We start from the raw sequence: 19,227 nt of genomic DNA, 5'->3' as shown, positions 1-19,227 counted from the left end.
AATGAGGCCTTCACCTTTGGCTATTAGTGGCTGAGCCCAAAAAGTTACAGAGCCTACAATTGGTGCACAACTACTGTTATGCGTCAAAGCCGAGCTGCAAGATAACAATAAGGCATTAGAGGATAATGTTTGCTCTGATTCACAAATGACACCAATCCCTGTAGAGAGTCCATCCAACAGTGGTATGTCTAATCGTGAGCATTCTGTTAGTGTACCCATAAAGAAGGTTCTGCTGATGTGTACCTGAACAGTCCGAGTGTAGCCGCTGATACACAAATTGAGGATGCCACTTTGGAAATAGAAGAGGATGAGGGGGAGATTTGTGAAAGTGACGAGGGCGCTAATGAGGATGTTGATGATTATGATGCAGACAGATACCAAATTGCCTTTCTTAATTTCTATTTATATTCTAGATTATATAACGACTGAATAGTTTTCTATTTTACTCCTAGTGGAGAGGGGATCTGATGCAGACAGATACCAAACTGCCTTTGTCCATTTCTTTGTATATTCGAATTTCTAGTTCTACAGTCTATGCAGGCTGCTTTTTTTTCTATTTTACTACAAGTGGATGGGGGGGTCTGATGCAGACAGATACCAAACTGCCTTTGTCCATTTCTTTGTATATTCGAATTTCTAGTTCCACAGTCTGTGCAGGCTGCTTTTTTTATATTCAACTACAAGTGGAGGGCGGGGGGGGGGCATAGATAGCCACCAAACTGCCGTGGTCCATTTAATTTTACTTTCTAGTTCCACAGTCTGTGCAGGCTGCTTTTTTTATATTCAACTACAAGTGAAGGGCAGAGGGGGGCATAGATAGCCACAAAACTACTGTGGTCCATTTAATTTTACTTTCCAGTTCCACAGTCTGTGCAGACTGCATTTTTTAATATTCAACTACAAGTGTAAGGTGTAATATACACCCAAAGACGATGGCTACATTGCCAATAATCAAAGATGGAGGAGGTAGACAACCTAGGTTTGTCTGTATAATTTGCAGACAAGTGTTCGAATTAAGGGCAGCCTACCAGGGATTAAACTGTTTTTTTCATAATTTATTAGCTTTAGAATTATCTCACTTATCTAAGAAACTGGTGGAGTACTAAATTAGGTTATTTTAGACCAAAAAATTTTTATTTTTTTCGAAAATAGCAAAACAAAACCAAACAAAACCAAAACCAAAACACGCAAGGGCGGTTTTGCAAAACCAAAACCAAAACACGAAGGTAATCCAGATCCAAAACCGAATACAAAACTAAAACACGGGGGTCATTGACCATCTCTAATAATAACACAGTACAATGTGGCTGGAGACTTTTAAGAACACTGCCAGCCCTATTATTTGAATTTCTGTTTCAATACTGAACACTGACACCATTCCTGTTTCTTGGTGAACTATGACACAGTAGAATGTCACTGGAGCCTTTGAAGAACACTGCCATCCATATAATTTCTCTTTCAGCACTGAAAACTGCCACCTCTCAAGTTTTTGTGTGAGCTATAACTCTATAGAATGTCACTGGTGACTTTGAAGAACACTGCCAACCCTTCTCTTTAACTTTCTTTAATGACGCTGCCCAACTGCACTAGAGATTGTCAAGAACCCTGCTACCCCTTCTGTGTCTCTCTGTGAAATGCCGCCATATCTCCATTGTGGGCGGTACTTATAGAATACAAAACTTGCGAGACCCGAAGACCCAACAATGACATTTTGCCCCGTTTTCAATTCCGAGGGCACAGAAATGTACAGAGCCGACTCGGCTCGGCTCAGTACTTGGATCAGCGATGTTCAGGTGGGCTTGGTTTTTGGGAAACCGAGCCTGAGCATCTCTAAATTGATTATGTAAAAGTTATGGATTTACAGTTTTATTGCAGCCATAATGTTATTTTTTGTGTGTGAAGTTGGTTCCAATAATGCATATGTGCAAAGGGGTGAGGGTTTGGTTTGTGGGCTGTATTTTGCATTGCTCAGCTGCACTTGGGAAACTACTGCAGGAAGTCCACTCCATGGAGGTGCCCTTAAAAGGTGAGTGTGTTTAGTGACGGAGCAGAGCGCACAATGCAAATGTGGTGCGCAAGCTAAGAATGCAGGTTGGCCTCTGACATCTCTCAAAATATGTGTCACACATTACTGCCTGCAATGAGGGTACTTAAGTTGGGCGGAGGTGAGTGAAACACAAGTGTGAAGTGGAGATTAAAGGAAAAATAAATGGAGAAACGTATATGTGGAAGGAGGAGAGCATAATATAAGTGGGAGGAGGAAAGTAAAATAAAAGCAAGATGATTGGGAACATAATTTAAATGGGGTTGGACAGCATAATACAAATGGAGAGGGTAAGGGGAGCGTAATACATGCAAGGGAGGGGAAGGGGGCATAATACAAGTGAGGAGGGGAATGGAGCATAACACAAGCAAGAGGGTGGGGAGCATAATGGCACTACAACATGTACTATGAGCAACACTAGACTTGCCTGCTTAGTGACACTAAAAAAGCCCCCTTTGGTGGCATACTAAGGCTAACACTCTGGAAAGAGGTATCCCTCTCTTGAAACTCTGGGGGCCCTTCAAAATGTTGCTATGGGGACCCCATAGTTGTGTATATATATATGTTCTTACCAGAATCTGAGGATAATGCACCTGAAATTATAATCGAATTTGCTGTGTCTCTTTCAAAAAGGTTTTAATTATTATTCGGGCATTAATAAGAACTATGACACACAGGGTCTGATTCATTAAGAAATCTAAATGTCAGTATGTGCTGTATTTTGCATAAAATTGCTCCATGCATGCCCAGAAATAGATTATACGCTAGTGAACGCAAAAACATTGAATTCATCTTCGAGTGCAAAGGGCACTTACTTCAGCTTATGTTTTCATGGGTGGAATGGGAAGTGGAATAGGCATATGCAAGTAGTAAGAGTGTGTCAGCTTGAGAGCACGCTGCAACCAGTTCCTGATCAACAAATAGGCTGATCAAGCTGCAGCCTGGAGCGCTGGGCCCTGCAAGGCGTAGCGCTGGCAAAATTGACATAACTCTACCAAGTGTATATTTTTTTTATGGCGGTGGTCGCTGGTCCAGTCATTGGGGCCGACCCTGGTCTCAAGCGGCGGCGCCGATTGCCACTATGCAGCGAGGCAGCTAAAAGCAAATCTAATGCTGTTAGCTGGCCTGTCAGTGCGGATCATAAATTGGCCGCTGGGGGTGTGATGAAATAGCTGGTGGGGAAGGTGATGAAATGGTTGGTGGGGAAGGTGATGAAATGGCTGGTGGGGGACATGATCTCTCTATATTGTGGCGTTCGCAAGGATGATCTCTGTGGTCTCAATGGTCACTAGAATGCTAAATACTAGGGACTGGTAGTTGTTAGCATATGATTATAAATAATTTTCATATACTTTGTCTATATATATATATATATATATATATATATATATATATATATATATGCCTCTACTAGTGTGCTATTTTATTTCACCATAAAAGTGTTGTGTTTGAATAACCTAATCAGCCCAAGTTTGTTAACATTTTGCATTACAATACAATTTTTAATTTTCATTTTCAATACAGGACTCCAAGTTTCTAGATGCAGGCCACCTGACACCAAAGCTCAGAGACCAAGCAAGAGAGAACATCAGGTAGTCTACGCTGCAAGATCAGCTAAGAGAGAATGGCGCAATTTTTTTAAATTTGAATGCTGAATTTTACTGTAATCAGTTCCGTCAACATGTAGCTCCCTACGTGCAGTATGATATTTTAACATGTTTACATAAAATGTGTTTTAGAAGAAAAAAGAAAGAATTAGTTTAGAATGGCGCAAAAATAATATACCTTTATTGTTAGGATTATTATAGTCAATACTTAGACTTAAATCAAGCTGCTGCAATGAGGAGGTAGCAACCCTCCTCCAATGTGAGAAAATGAAAATAAAAGAAAAATGCAGCGCTATGAAAGTGTGCTTTATGTAGTAATAAATAAAGGTTTGTAAGCCTGGAGCGAATTCTTTTATTGTAAACAAGATTCTGCCAGTGCACATTATATATACTGTTCAGTGGTTTCTTTTGTATAGTTTTTTGAAAAGTATGCAGGATTTGTGTCTATTTATTTAAATAATATATATACAATGGTCAAAGTGAACTGGTATACAGTAGTATGCCATACTGCCACCTCTACTGTTGTAAAAATACACTTTGTATCAGCAATCAATTATTGAATCTATAGTAAACTTAGACACATAATTACAGATTTGTTGCTGAATATAATATTGTTGGGGGTTGGTCGGGGTGGCTACTGGTGTATTAACCTAGGGGGGCTGGTACCCTCAATCAGGCCTTGGCAGCAATGTCCGATTCAAAATTTGGGCATCTCAAAGATATGTGCCAAGTAATAGTGATGATGGTCGCGTATGCATGCTAGAACATGTGTTTTATGTACAGTATACATTGATAACATCCTGATAAATGTATTTCTTTGAAAGAAAAAAAAAATTAAAAAATGTTTCTTTAATTTAAATTTTATTATTAATGACTATATTATTAACAGGTAACGATAATTGCATATTTGATTTTTTTTCTGTGCATTCTTCTGGGACTATGGGGTGTATTTATCAAGCATTCTAAAAAGCAAATGTACAGGTATTGCCCAAAGCAACCAATCAGAATCTAGCTATCATTTTCTAGAATGTACTTGATAAATGATAGCTAGAATCTGATTGGTTGCTGGGGGCAATATCGCCACTTTTCCTTTTTAGAATGTTTTAAAAATATATCCTTATATTTCACATATGTATTGGACTTACCCTGCAGTGTAGTGCAGAGTGCAGCTAGACCCATATTTCATCAGATCCGCTTTTTGAATACGGATGTGCGTATGCTCGAATTATGTGTGTTTTTAAATAAAAAACACAGTTTACATTTGTTTTGCTTGTGTAAATGAATCTGTCCCTCAATAATTATTGTATGTCTAGAGTCATTCAAGGGAAACATTTAGTTTTAAGGTTATTCCTGGCAACAGAAGCTTGGGCCGAGTGTACATCTGTTATATACATGTTCTGGGATTACAATTCATTCATTACATAATACAGTTCAGTACTGTGCCACTTATCTTTCTCTAGGCATATTGTATTTTGAATTATTAGCAGATGTACAGCAACTGCACAGAATGTTACTCCCAGCTGGGTTATAAATGCATCATGTAAATGTGTTCATCCTGCTTATAAATCAATGTTTTATTTATTGCTGTCTTCTTGTTAGGCAGATAAACACTTTAAGAGAAAAATAAAAATTTTAATGACATCTTGTAAAATGAGTCATCCCTAAGGAATGTACATTTAGAATTGCAATTAATACACAATGCCTAAAATGCCAGTATCGTTTTTATTTTCATATCAAACAAATGAAATCACGAACATCGCTACATTGGCTGACAAAGTGACACTTAGAAATGCATCTTTCAGCTGCTGGTTACTATTTCTGCCAATTCTGTATGTGATGCATGTTATACAGGCTCAGTTTTCAGGTTACGGGCTTGTCATATATAAAATTTATGACATTAAGGCACTGGGAAGTTGGTTGCCTTTATGTATTTTCTCCTTCAAGGAACAAACAATAATTTTTGAACAATATCTTAAAATGACCTAATTCCTGCAGTGATTTACAGTCCTAGACAAAATGAAATGTGTGAGACATGGTGACATAACTAATGAAACAACGTTCTAAGTGTTCTGAACACCAAACCTTTACTGTTCTATTTTTATATGTAAGAAAACAAATGGAAAACAATAACTAATAGGCTATATAGTACAGTTGTTATTGTGCTCAGAGCTGCAAATTGGTTGCAAACCAGTTTTGGAAAATATAACGCACTTAACATTCTTTGTCAAATAGCTCTTTCCTAAATGTGTTTTAAACCTACACAGTCTCCATCTACAGTAGAAATTACATTTCTATTTAAAGTCAGCAACTGAGCTGAGCACTAAGAGATATATTATTCCCATCCAAATATGTTGCATAGTCCCCACACAGCCCAACAGTGTCTCTTAGTGAGTATATTTCAGAATGTCTCTCAGGTATCTGATTTTTCTTCTGGAGTTTCAGCAGAAGCTTCTCCTGAAGTTGCCCCTCCTCCTTCTGCACCTGCATCTATATAAGACAAAATATTGACATGAGATTAGTTCACTTAAGTACAACAAACTGTAAAGAAGTCAAATCAAGGTTCTACAATGTTCAATATGTAGCCCTAAAGTGCTTTGAGAGTTATTTACTACCACTGCTCAATTGTGCACTATAACATCCAATCAGACATTTGTTTTATTGTTTAACTTGCACAACATAGAAAAAAGCTAATATGGGTCATGTGTAAAAAATGAGTACCCGCATTGCTTCTTTATTTGCTAAAGTGCGCCTAGTTCCTTTGCTCATTTCAAGATGCATGCTTACATTCTGGTCCTTGGAACTGCCCCAGATAAAATTAATCTTTGAGAAAATGCACTACCACTTTAGGCCCACCCGTTCGTTCAGTTTAAATTTTCCATTTTCTCCTAAAATACTGCTCTGTTTATCCTCATTTATATCTTTAAATAATAATGAAAGTGAGGTCTCCAATTTTATTTATTACATGTGTCATTTTTGTTTAAAGGTTTACATTACATTGGCCGCAGTGCGGCTAGAAATGCACTTTCCACAAAAGTTCAACTTGAAGGTACAAAATATATCTCATTAAAAATACAAGATGAGACCAGAAATGGTGGAAAAATCTAAATCTTTTGTAGGGAGAATAAGGCTGTATGCCCTTCCTAAGTGCACCCTCTCCACCTCTTTTTTTCGCTTAAGTAATTTCATCCTGCAAAACAGAGTATCACTTTTGCACGTTGGCTGACTCGTGCTCTTAATCCATACACACTAAAGAATGCCCCTGACCTGTCCTTACCAGTAAAACTGCTTACACATGATGTCACAGAAGAGAATTTCCACTGCAGATTTTTGCACAGTCGCAAATTAAACTTAATATCTGGTTGCTATGGCTACAGTGCAGATTTGCGTGTTTGAGCAATGTTAGTAAATAACCCTTACTGGCTTTGAAATCTCTCCAAAAAAACGTGATTCATAAGACCAGGCCACCTTCTTCCATTGCTCCATTGTCCAGTTTTTTCACGTGCCCATTTTAGATGCAGGGTCAGCATCGACACTCTGATCGGTCTGTGGCTATGCACTGTGTGTACTGACACCTTTCTTTCATAGCCAGCATTAACTTTTTCTGCAATTTGTCCTACAGTAGCTCTTGTGTGGGATTGGACCAGATGGACTAGCCTTCACTCCCCACGTGAATCTATGAGCCTTGGGCACCCATGACTTTGATGCCGGTGCACCGGTTGTCCATCCTTGGAAGATACTAACACCCCACAAGACCTGCTGTTGTGGAGATGCTCTGACCCAGTCGTCTAGTCATCAAAACTTGGCCCTTGTCAAAATTGCTCAGATGCTTACGTTTGCTCATTTTTCCTGCTTCCAACATAACTTACTCTTCACCTTGACATTGTATCAAGATAATCAATGTTATTCACTTCAGTGGTTTTAATGTTGTGGCTGATCGGTGTATATGTACAGTGTAGAGAGAGAGAGTATGTGTTGGTGCAGGGCTGCAGAAAAAGACAGCTCTAAGAATAGCACCATTGATCAATCCTTGCATCTACCCAATAGAGAAGAGTAATGTCAACCGGTAAAACTAGCATCCTGATTGGTTAGGTAAACTATTTCTTCAAACTCCGTGCGATTTCTTTGCAAAGTCACCAAAATGGGAAGAAACACTCATGGTACTGGTGCTTTCCCTTCCATATTTTAAATCTGTCGTGATTATTTGTCTTACCGTTTGGTGTATGCGTTTTGTTTTTATTACTATTGGGTACTTTAGCCTAACTACATGTTCCACTGTGCCTTGGTTGGCAGGGATTTCTGTAACTAGTTTCACAAAAATACTTAATAATTTCATAACTTTTCACTACTATCCTGGCACTCACCACCTCGGATGAGGTCCCAGTGATATTCAACATGGGACTGCTTTGGCATAAATGTGGGTGAGTGCATGATTTTTTTAATTTATACTTATATAAAGAATTTAAAACACATAAAAGATACATGGTGGTGGTCATCATCATCATCATCATCATATTTATACCAATGCTTGAGATACAAAATAGACACCTAACAGTCATATCTGGAGATGCTGCTTTGCACTCCCCTGATCCTCCTCGCCAGGTATAGGGAGCTGCGTCTGTAAGTTACATAGAACTCAAAATCTAACTTTATTTTACTGCACATACACATAGAAAGTGGTATATTCAAGGAGAGATTGGTTTTACACAATGTTGAATCCTCCATATATTGCATGTTACTGCTGGTTATCTGTGAGTGCTTTACCTTTATTTAATGTCAAAAAGGGTATTGAACTATATTTCCCAGAGGCCAACAATACAAAGTTGGCAAGTATGATTTAAGGTGAGTTTATATAAGCAGTGTACACTATGATCTTGCTCTGTTATTTTAGCACACAGTTTCATAATAAAATTTGGATAAACTTGCCAGAAATTTTGCACACAGAGATACACAAATATTCTCATCTAGAATAAGTGTATGTTTCACTTAAGCTATATGTTCTTGGTATCCTATATGAAAGGACACTGGTTTTATCCTTACATTTTTAATACAATATGACAATGTTATGTTAACCATTTGGCCTAGTTGTTGTGTTGTGTTTGTATCAATTTTACATTTTAGTCCCCCTCCCTGCCAAAATCCTTTAAACAAAAACAAACCATGCTGATGTCTGCAATTGTCTCAGTACTGTAAACAAATGCTGTACAGAGCCTGAGCAACAACGCAGACAATTATATAATGAGTCACTGCTATGTCCTGTGTAAGTGACCTTAGCTTTCCCCAATAATATTCCAGATTTTTAAACTTTGACCCAAGCACCACAGCTAGCCATTCCCATATCAATTGCTGAGTTGCAAACTATTCAGTGTATCTGAATAAAAAAATAAAATAAAATAAATAGATCAAAGTGAAAAGTTTCTGTAGGGAACAAATAACAAAATAAATGTTTTGCCGGAGAAGTAATCTCTTGCAATTTGGGGGTAGCAGAAGGGATCAAATGTGTCAAGATCAGTGCCGTAACTATACATTTTGGTGCCCTGGACGAGACAGGGCGCCGGCGCCCCCCATCTAAGGAGGGGGGAGGAGGGTGGGGGGAGAGAAAGAGAGAGAGGTTTTAACTTACCAGAGTTTGATGCTTCAGCTGTTAGGTTCCGCCGTGGAACGCATGTGCGTTCCACTGACAGGAAGTTTGGCATTTGGAACGCAAACTTAAGCGGAACTTAAGGGCTGAAGGCAGATACCCCCTTGGCTTTGCGCTCTGGGCGACGGCACCGACCGCACCACCCTCGTTACGGCACTGGTCAAGATTGTCTTTCTAGCCACCAGCACTTTCAAAATCTACAACTGAGGGAGGTAACCTGTCTGAAGCATTCCAGGGGATAAAATTTGCCAACAGCATAGGTATTAGGAATGTCAGAAATCTAACTCCTAAAGGGAAGAACATGTTCCAGAAGCTTTTTCTTTTTCCACAGGCCTAGAAATAATGTTCCAATCTACTCTCAGATAAGAACATGTATTGCAAGGTGCACTACAATTCACATTTGACTTGCCGTGCAGCAACAAAGTGACATGAGCCCTGTATCTTAAATTGCATCTCTCTAATGTGTAATGACAAGACATTTTCGTTACCGCTACCATCCTGTAGAGGAAAAAAGAAGCAGAGTAGGAGAGAGAGAAAGAGAACATCTTTACACCTTTCTAGCCAATGATTTTGGAAGTTCTGATTGTCAGCTTCCGGGAGTATGTTTAAAAGATAATGAATATGAAAAGGACTATCTTTAAAAAAGTTAAATAGAGTGTGAGATTGGAAAGAAACCGTAAATGAGGGTTATCATACAATTGGTAATTAATAAAATGGTAAATTGAAAACCATAAATACTGCTTAAGGATTTTTCATGTATCCTTAAGAATCTGAAAAGATAATAAGGTGATCAAATTTGTTAATGACAGTGACATAGCGTGTGTTTCCTCGGGGTGCTCCGGTTTCCTCCCACACTCCAAAAACATACTGGTAGGTTAATTGGCTGCTGACAAATTGACCCTAGTCTGTAGGTCTGTCTGTGTGTGCGTTAGGGAAGTTAGACTGTAAGCTCCAATGGGGCAGGGACTGATGTGAATGAGTTCTCTGTACAGTGCTGCGGAATCAGTGGCGCTATATAAATAAATATGATGATGATGATGAAGTATGTCAGAAATAATATGTAAGTGGTAATGAATGTAATAATGACATTCAGCAAACTCACCATAACTCCGTCCCACAGAAAATCTATTAACACCAGTCCCAAAAAATTTATTTGATGGGACTGGTGTTAATAGATTTACAAAATAGATTTGAAAAAGAGGATGAAACTTTAACCAGTTCCGCAATTTAAGGACAGAAAATGCTAGAATCGTAGTTAAATCGTAGTTAAATTGTCCTATAATTCTTCCATCCACTAGGATATTAGAAGAAAATGCTTGATCAGTGGTCTGTATTGCCAAAACTCTCTTCTATTATATTGTCTAAATGTGTAATACGTGTGGCAGTTGGAATTGAAAGTGCAATTAGGCCATAGTACACTGGAAAAATAAAAATAGATCAGCAATAGATAACTCATAAATTCACTCCATTCAAGATTCACAGGAACTATACGTATGCTGTAAAAAATGTTATTATAACTGATAGATATAACATTACACTAATTTGGAACAAAGAAACATCCTGCAACAACTGTAGACTAGATTGATAAGATATTAAACTGCAAATACAAACTTCTTGTAATTGCTTACAAATTCATTAAAACCATCTTGAGATATGATGATTTGGACACTATTTTTATAAATGGGAAATGTACGTATGCCATACATTTTGCATTTGAGAGATAAAGTCATTTGTTAAACAAAGAAAAAATAACTTGTTAGCCTAAACTATTATGGGGTTCATTTGGGTACAAGCCATGTTTTTAAGTGTAAATCACGCTTTCTCTCTGTGCATGTGCGTGAAAAATGCATATCAATGTGTCCATATTAAACTTTTTGCATAATGTGGAAATCAGCCTTGTACAGAACAGGCTGGGGCTGTGTTACATTATGACAGAGGGACCTCATGCTGCGGATCTTCCTGTTATAGTTTGACCAGCCCACCCTATCATATCCTGGTGGGACACCATCAGGGGCAGGCTGGGCTAGGGGACAGAGGGGTGCCTGCCTCCTAGGCTGCTCTCATAGTGGGCTACCTTGGACTGGACACTGGGCCACCTGCATTTCTTTTTCCTTTAAAATGTTCTTAATAGGTTGCTGAATTGAGTCTTGCCCCCCAGGCTAAAATTTGCCAGCCCCCCCCTGGACGCCATGCTTTTTGTCTCCCTGTAAGTGCTTTAGATGTCCCTGACTATTAGTGCTGGTGTTTGGATCACTTTTTATGCTGTTTTTAGCAAAAACATTTATTAAACATTTTTTATTTTTACATTAAAACACCACTCATCATCATTAACGTGATAATGATGTTTAATGTAGCAAGTATGCCGCTGCTTCATAATACACTTAAAGCGTATCTAGATATACTTGAAATGTATTTTTATGCAGATGTGTCTATTTTCAACTGCATAAATTGTAAGCTATTGTGCTACTCAAATAAACATGTAAAATGTACCTCTTTTGCACCATGTATTTTACACTTGCTCTTTTGACACAAAAAATCGTCCAGCTCTAAATAAGCCTCTATGTGGCATATTCAATTCTCAGCGGAAACAGCGAAATCTCGCGGTCCGTGCACGATTACCGTTATTACGGTAATTGTGTGCGTAAAAAACGTTAATACAGTAGTTTTCTCGCTGAATTTCAGCTCGCAGCTCCCTGAGCCGCGAGCTGAAATCCAGCTAACTATTACCGTATTAACGGTAATAGTTTTTCCGCGGCGCGGAAAAGAAACAATTGAATATGCCCCTTTTAGTCTGAGTCATTAAGGAGAGCAAAGCAAAAAAAAAAGAATAACTTTGCACCTTGGCAAAACCATGTTGCATTGGAGGGGGGAGTAAATTTAAAACGTGGGCACATATTTATAGTTGGGGAAGGGCATATTTTTCTTATATGCAAAATAATAAACTACTTTGCACACTTTGCATTGTAACATGGTTTGTCCAAGATCAAATGTATTACTTTTTTTACTGTGCTCTCCTTGATGACTCAGGCCCAATATTTCTAAGACTGAAATCATCGTCTTTCCCCCTCATGGGCTCCCACACCTCAACTCCTCTCACTTTCTGTTGACAACACTACTCTAGTTACTGTCAGTCAGGTCCACTGCCTCGGGGTCATCCTCAACTCCTTCCTCTTCAAACCTCACATTCAAACCTCCAGGCCTGCTTTCCTAGCCCTGTTGTCTTGAGCCCATGCCTACCTCATATTGGGCATTACCATCACTCTTTCTCACTGTCCTGTAAATAATTTAACCTGCATTACCAACTTATCTGTTAATTAGTAAACATCTGGTCTTTGTATAATTATGTCTAATTTAATAGTATTACGTATTGTATTATGGATCTTTGCTGTCTGTGTACTGTATACTACTGTAAATTGTACTGCTGGGTCAGCACCTATACAGTTAATGTGTGAGAAAAGTTGGTGGGCAATATAGGCATGCCAGTGTATATACCAGTTGTGTGATGTAATATGTGACCTCTGTATAGCGTTTGGTGTGTATACAGTAGGTAAATAGAATTATATAGAGGAACCAGAGAAGGGAGGCTCAAACCAGTATCTTGCCTAGGGTGGCATGTGGTCTTAATCTGTCTCTGTACCTAAATGACCTCCAGAGTTTATTTGATATTTGGATGTTTTAATGCTTATTTACATTTATGATGATATTGATTGCAAAACTAATATGTGCTTTCGAAAAGGTAACTTGTAACAGAAACAATACTACTAATAGATGTGTATACAATGGACAGAAGTATATGCGATCAATGAAAATAAAAATGTGAGCATTGATATTATACATAATTAACAAGAACTTTAATAAGCATATAACATCCCATCAGATGTGGTAGAGGCTAATACAGTAGAGCAGTTTAAACATGCTTGGAATAGACATAAGAATATTCTAAAAAAGAATAAGGGATCAAATAAGGTTTAAGGTTACCATAGGTTAATAAAACAATGGGCAGACTAGATGGGCCAAGCGGTTCTTATCTGCCGTCAAATTCTATGTTTCTATGTTTCATAGGACTGTGACAATAAGGGCAATTTGTAAAATGGAAAAAAAATACTTAAAAATATATAGTACTCCTAAACAGCACAGTGTTCAGCATATGGGATGTATGTTTCTAATATGCATTATGTATTAGCAGACAGCAGTGCTAATCATTTATGATGAAAACATAGACTGGAGAATGTTACCGCACACAAGCGTACAGTAGTCTGAGCTCTTAATAGTATTAGTCACACACTGTCTCACGGAAAACAGTTTTCCACTAATTCAATATTTCTAGATGGATTTTAAGCTCCTTTTAGAGGTTTCTATACATTTGCTGATTGGCTTCTTCACATTCTTTGCACTGCAATTGGCCGGATTCTGCAATGGGTTTTATTTATTCAAAAAATGTTTGGTGAACCAGGAATGATGGTAATGCTCTAAAATTTGATTTGCCCACCTCTAGGTATTTCATATAGGCAAGCAGGAGACACACATTTTATTAAATAAATCTTCTCCATTTTCCTCCTAAAATACTGCATAGTTGTGCTAATTTATGACATCAATTAATCCAAGCAAGCATCTTGAAGGCGCAAAAGGGTAAATTATAGGATGAGACTTGATTTCCTAAAGGTTGGTGCCAGTATGAAGTACTTTTGCAAAGTAGAGACGACCATGTGCATCTTCAAACAGCAAGAGCACCCCTAAAATGCACCTTCTTCATTACTTTATATAATTTCAATATTTTTTTTAAATATTTTTTGCACTGCTCAGCAAAACTGATTTTCAGGTTATGAGTTTTACAAGTCAGGAGCAGTACTAATATTTTACCAATATTTTACTTTCCATATACTTGATCCCATTATTAGGGGAGGGATCAGTTTTGCATATAGAAAAACATGTTTGGGCCTCCCTGAACAGTGATATATTATAGCTTTCAGCAAAATATTTTCGAAATTCTGAAACATTATTATCCTCCTGAGCACTGCTATGTATGCATACCTGATGAGGTTCTCCATGTGTGCTTTATTATTTGCTTTATGGTCAAGTCACACAGATTTCAGAGCAAACTGCAGCTTGGGCTTGGTAATAAAGTAAAGTCATTTTGAAAATACCACTAAGCAAATTTCTGTGCCCCTACTAGTCCAAGTTGAACCACAAAGGAGTATGATCAGACCACATCCCCATGTCAATGTCTATCTCAAGGGGGAGAATATCAACAAATAGTCTAGTTAATAGTTTGCAGCCCTAACCATGCATAGACATTTGGTGCAAGATGCACTATGTGCATGCCTGAAAGGAGCCAAAGTATTATTTTTGGACATTACTTTGGCAAGGCTATTGTAGCACTTAGGGAAGACATTAGGGAAGAGTCTATCCAGATTAGGGTTCCCCACAGCAATAAAATTTCTTGATATAATAACCATGTGGTATCCAAAAGAGGCAATAGAGTTAGTAAGATTTATAAAAAGGATCCATCAGAGTCACTGAATCTTATAAATTAACTATGATATATTTTCAGGAATTTAGGGTGGCTTCTAAGAAAAAAAGAGATGTTTCCTCTTGGTCATTAAGAATGATATGGACCTGGAAAGACAGACAGTAAAAAAATAAATAACTGTCCCTCAGCTTCTGTTGTAAATCAGGCAAAGTATGTTTGACCAACCCAGCTGGTTCTCAAGTGTTCGAGCAGAAAGGATTCCTGAAACAAGATGATATCAATCCTTAGCCAAGGTAGGTGTGATTCTCCTGCCATTGACTGGGGAGTTACATTCTACTACATTCAAAGTATATGTGTCAGGAGTGTACAAAGTAGGTGCAAAATTCTTGCATTTATGAAAAATACACATCAATATAGTCGTTCTCTGAGTTTGTGGGAGGCTGAGACCATGTAGGCTTGCTTGGAAAAGATTGACAAGAAGGCATTAGCCCATACATCATCAACATGCAACCAGAAACAATAATACAGGAACATTATTAAAATAGTCAAAGACATTAGGAAATTGTCACTTTTACAAATACTGTAGCCATCACCATAATCTCCACTGGTACATAGACACAGATCAGGTACCAAAAAGCCTCCCTCTAAACTTCTAGCTGCACCTAGTCATCATAAGATCAATTAGAGTGCTCTTCATGTTGCTGTACGGTTTATGCAAAAGCCTCCTCTTGGTCTGAGAACACTTGTAGATAATTCACTGCAAATATTATATTAGTTGGGTTTAGCATCATGCATTTAATTGTGAACTCCTCATACCTAACAGCCTCAGAAAGACCTGCTATTTTGAGGTTTTAGTGCCTTAAGTTATTATCAGGGTTTTCTCCTTTAACCTGTAATGTCTCCATTGTCTTGTGCAGAAAGACAAGACGCAGCTCTTGTGCAGACATTGCATTCTCCATCTCAGAACATCGCTCCTCCAACCTCGCTAGGCAAGAGTCTCTATGACGTTGGCAAAATCATGTCTAAGGTGTTGAAAATGTTTGTCAGTGTTAGCCTCAAAGGCTCTCAATATTGATTTTCGGTCAGCAATTTTTTATTTCCTTTTTGGACTGCCTCTTTCCTAGCAACTTTGGAAGGCATTGATACTTGCAGGGACTTGTCCATGCGGATGTGGCATATCTTAGTAAAAGAACAGTGGAGGCTGCTAAGAGACAAAGGTAGAGAGGTTTCCTTTCAAATTAACAATAGTGTCATTAGAATACATACATTTCATATGGTTCGGTAAGAGTCAGGGGGCGTAAATAGACATTTGTGTACACCATTGCAAAATTTTGTCCCATATGGTGAAAATCTCACATATACACATTGGTTTTTGACAGGGAAGGCAGGCCCCTGTCAGCTGAGGGCCCCATAGCAGCTGTACCCACTGCACCTATGGTAGTTATGGCTTTGAGCTAGAGAATTAAGTCCAGGCTGATGCATCAATGGAACAAGATAATGCATGTCTTCACCAGCTTTCTGGGATTCTCATATCAAACATGCACATTCCTTTGCAAGAGATATAAAGTAAAACCAGTCAGTATGGGCAGTGCAATAGGTCCAGAAATAATAACGCAAGTAACATATACTTGCCAAGCTTATAACATTGCATTCCGGGAGATCCCGGGCAGGGGGCGTGGTTGGAGGGTGGGAGGGGGGCGGGGCGCAGTCAATCGTGTCATTTGACCAGACCCCGGCGACAAAAATGTCATTTTGTTACGGGGGTGGGGCCAAAATGACGCGATTCACGGCGAATCGCATAATTTTGGCCAACAAATAGCAGTATGCGGGATACTTGCCTGCTCTCCCGGGAGTCCAGGAGACCTTCCGGGATTTCAGGAGTCTCCCGGACAATCCGGGAGAAATGGCAAGTATGAAGTCACAAAGAGCTGTCAATGAAACGTATGAGTAAAACTTTACAGCACTTTAACTACCAGGACAAAATGATGTTCACAATTGTATGAAACTGCACAGTGCCAGTATTCATAAATTACTCACAGAGGGGTCTATTTACTAAGCTAAGATGAGCCATCACAGCTGTTCTTTTAATTTATCAATCGGTTAAAGCAGGAGAAATCAGAGTAGGCACTGGAATATGGTACTCTATTTGCCAGTAGCATTAGGCAGTTTTACATAGTTTAGATGGGTCAACACCCTATTACTGGTATTAAATCGTTAATGGTGAAATGTTGTAGCATCAGTCAGTGTAAATGCAGGGCCGGTGCTAGGGTCCATGGCGCCCTAGGCAAAATAGGCGCCCTCTCCCCCCCCCCCCCCCCGCAAAAATTGGCGCCCTCCTCCCTCCTCACCCCATCTTTTCTTACCTTGTCTCACCACCGCCGCCTCTCTGCTCCGTCTCCCCCCCTCCACTCACTGACACTAGAGAGTGGAGGGGCGGAGACGGAGCAGAGAGGTGGCGGTGGTGAGCAATAGCCTCTTCCCCCCCTCCCCATGCATCTGAATGCTGTGTGGCGGCCGTGACAGGTATGGTCAGCGGTCGCCGCACAGTTTTAAAATTAATTTACAGTTCTGTGGCGCCTTCCAGGCGCCCTCCAGAGCCCGGCGCCCTAGGCAAGTGCCTAACCTTGCCTAATGGGAGCGCCAGGCCTGTGTAAATGTATTATAATAAAACAATTACCTTGAGATACAGAGAGCTCTGCTAATTTCTGTGGCAGATCAGAGGTCTCTGCTCCTGCTGGAGAACCCAAGATATCTGGTAAGGCATTGCGGCGACCTGATCTTCCTGATGCTGCAAAATCTGTGACCACAGGCTCCACATCAGTCATTTCTGACCTCTCTCTTCATAGCAACATCTATAATCAAACACATAGAAGTGTCATATAATAATTGTTAGAATAATAATAAAAGCATAGTAATAAAGAATGTAATAATAATAATAATAATAATAATAATAATAATAATAATAAAAACAATAGTAATTTTATGTTATGCTACTCATGCAAAGAGAATTATAGATCCTGGTGATTATTCCACTTGTAATGGTGTTTTCCCCAACACCACCACTGTATTATGAGTAAATAGACTCAATGGACATGTGTTCGTTTATTTCCCCCATTTTTCTATGTGCTGCACACCATTCATTTCTCCTTTCCATTCCACCCTAGAACCATTTGGAGTCACTATTAGGTTAACTTAAAACAAGCTCTAAACACTGTTACAAAGTGCTAAAGATCTAAATGCCCCAAGTGAATGCACCATATATCATACCTCTACAGAAAATACATCTCTCACCTCTTTAGCCATAAAATATTTGTAGAGGTAAATTTACTGGCCCAACCTAGCACAACTGAATTATTAGTGAGTGAGATCAGGCTTTATTTTAATGGCCATGCAAACAATTTGGAATTACATTGGGAGATTTCTGATAATGTTAAGTTTAAGTAACTTGTATGCAGAAAGGAACATTTATTCACCTCATACCACATTCGGCAGCAAAATGTGGTTTCAAGTGTTCCCAGTTTTACTTAAGCACACCAGATTCATTCATTAACTATTACATTTTGCAAAATGAAAATTGATATGCCTCGGAATGACATTCCTTGGAATGTCTAAGTAAAAGCAGAACTTGAATATTGTACTGCTGGAACTTGGTTGTGCAAATGGACTCTTCCACCATAGTGGTTATGAAAACATCCAGCACAACAACGTTTTATGTGTTGTATATCATTGATCATAGTCATTCACTTTTTCTCTCTTCTAACCCATGGAGGAAATGATCGTTATGTGGTGAGTGAATGTACAGCTGACACATGTAAGATAGGAAGAACTGTGATGAAGACAAGGTGAATGTAAGGCCAGAAAGTGTTAGAGACTGCTATAGGAGCTGTTCCATAAATATCTGCTGAGCGCTGCAAGGAGAGCAAACAAGGATTTAAAGGAATCTGCTTCTCAGCTTCTGGTAAATTAAGAGATTCCCAAATGCCTCCACCCCTGTTTGCTTTATGTGGAGGAGGGTATATTTAATCAATAACATCTCCACTACAGATGGATTTGTTCTTTAAATATGTGTAGCTGTGTTCTTTCGTTTGTTAAGCCACTTACCCACTTTAGATAAAAAGCATGCTTTTCCAAGCCATTTCTAATGCCACTAAAAGCATGCAAACAGGTATAGGAATGGAACTTCCACTTTTGCCTGCGATCAGGAGCAGCAGAATTACGGCAGCTTCTTTTGGAAGGATTTTCAGCATCTGCTGCTCTAATTAACCTGGAATTTGTAGGAATGTAAACTCTGTGTTGTAGATCAACAGAGGAAGCTGGCTGCTCTCTGGGCACCATTCTTTGCGATCACCGGTGCAGCACAACAATGACACTAAACAAACAAGTAATTCTACAACCGAAAGGCAGATGTAGAAAAAATGTTGTGCTTTTGCCTTACTGAGTTAAAGTCCTTACTTTATCCCATTTGAAA

At 38.9% G+C, this 19,227-nt stretch overlaps 2 protein-coding genes across 2 annotated transcripts in view; both read right to left on the bottom strand.

Annotated features, from left to right (window-relative positions):
- Window positions 1–19,227, bottom strand: part of LOC142144326 (heat shock factor protein 2-like) — a 541,922-nt gene that overhangs the window by 146,404 nt on the left and 376,291 nt on the right. The gene's annotated exons all lie outside the window — the stretch shown is intronic.
- PKIB (cAMP-dependent protein kinase inhibitor beta) lies at window positions 5,355–17,596 on the bottom strand. The gene is made up of 2 exons (XM_075200652.1): window positions 17,437–17,596; window positions 5,355–6,138 (listed from the first exon to the last, which is right to left on the bottom strand). Exons 1-2 carry the CDS (start codon window positions 17,582–17,584, stop codon window positions 6,062–6,064), a joined length of 225 nt encoding a protein of 74 aa, XP_075056753.1. The 5' UTR covers window positions 17,585–17,596; the 3' UTR covers window positions 5,355–6,061.

The sequence above is a fragment of the Mixophyes fleayi genome, chromosome 3 (genome assembly GCF_038048845.1).
Source record: "Mixophyes fleayi isolate aMixFle1 chromosome 3, aMixFle1.hap1, whole genome shotgun sequence".
Taxonomy (NCBI): Eukaryota; Metazoa; Chordata; class Amphibia; order Anura; family Limnodynastidae; genus Mixophyes; species Mixophyes fleayi.
The sequence above is the reverse complement of the archived record's forward strand: the minus strand, read 5'-3'. Positions and strand labels throughout refer to the sequence as shown.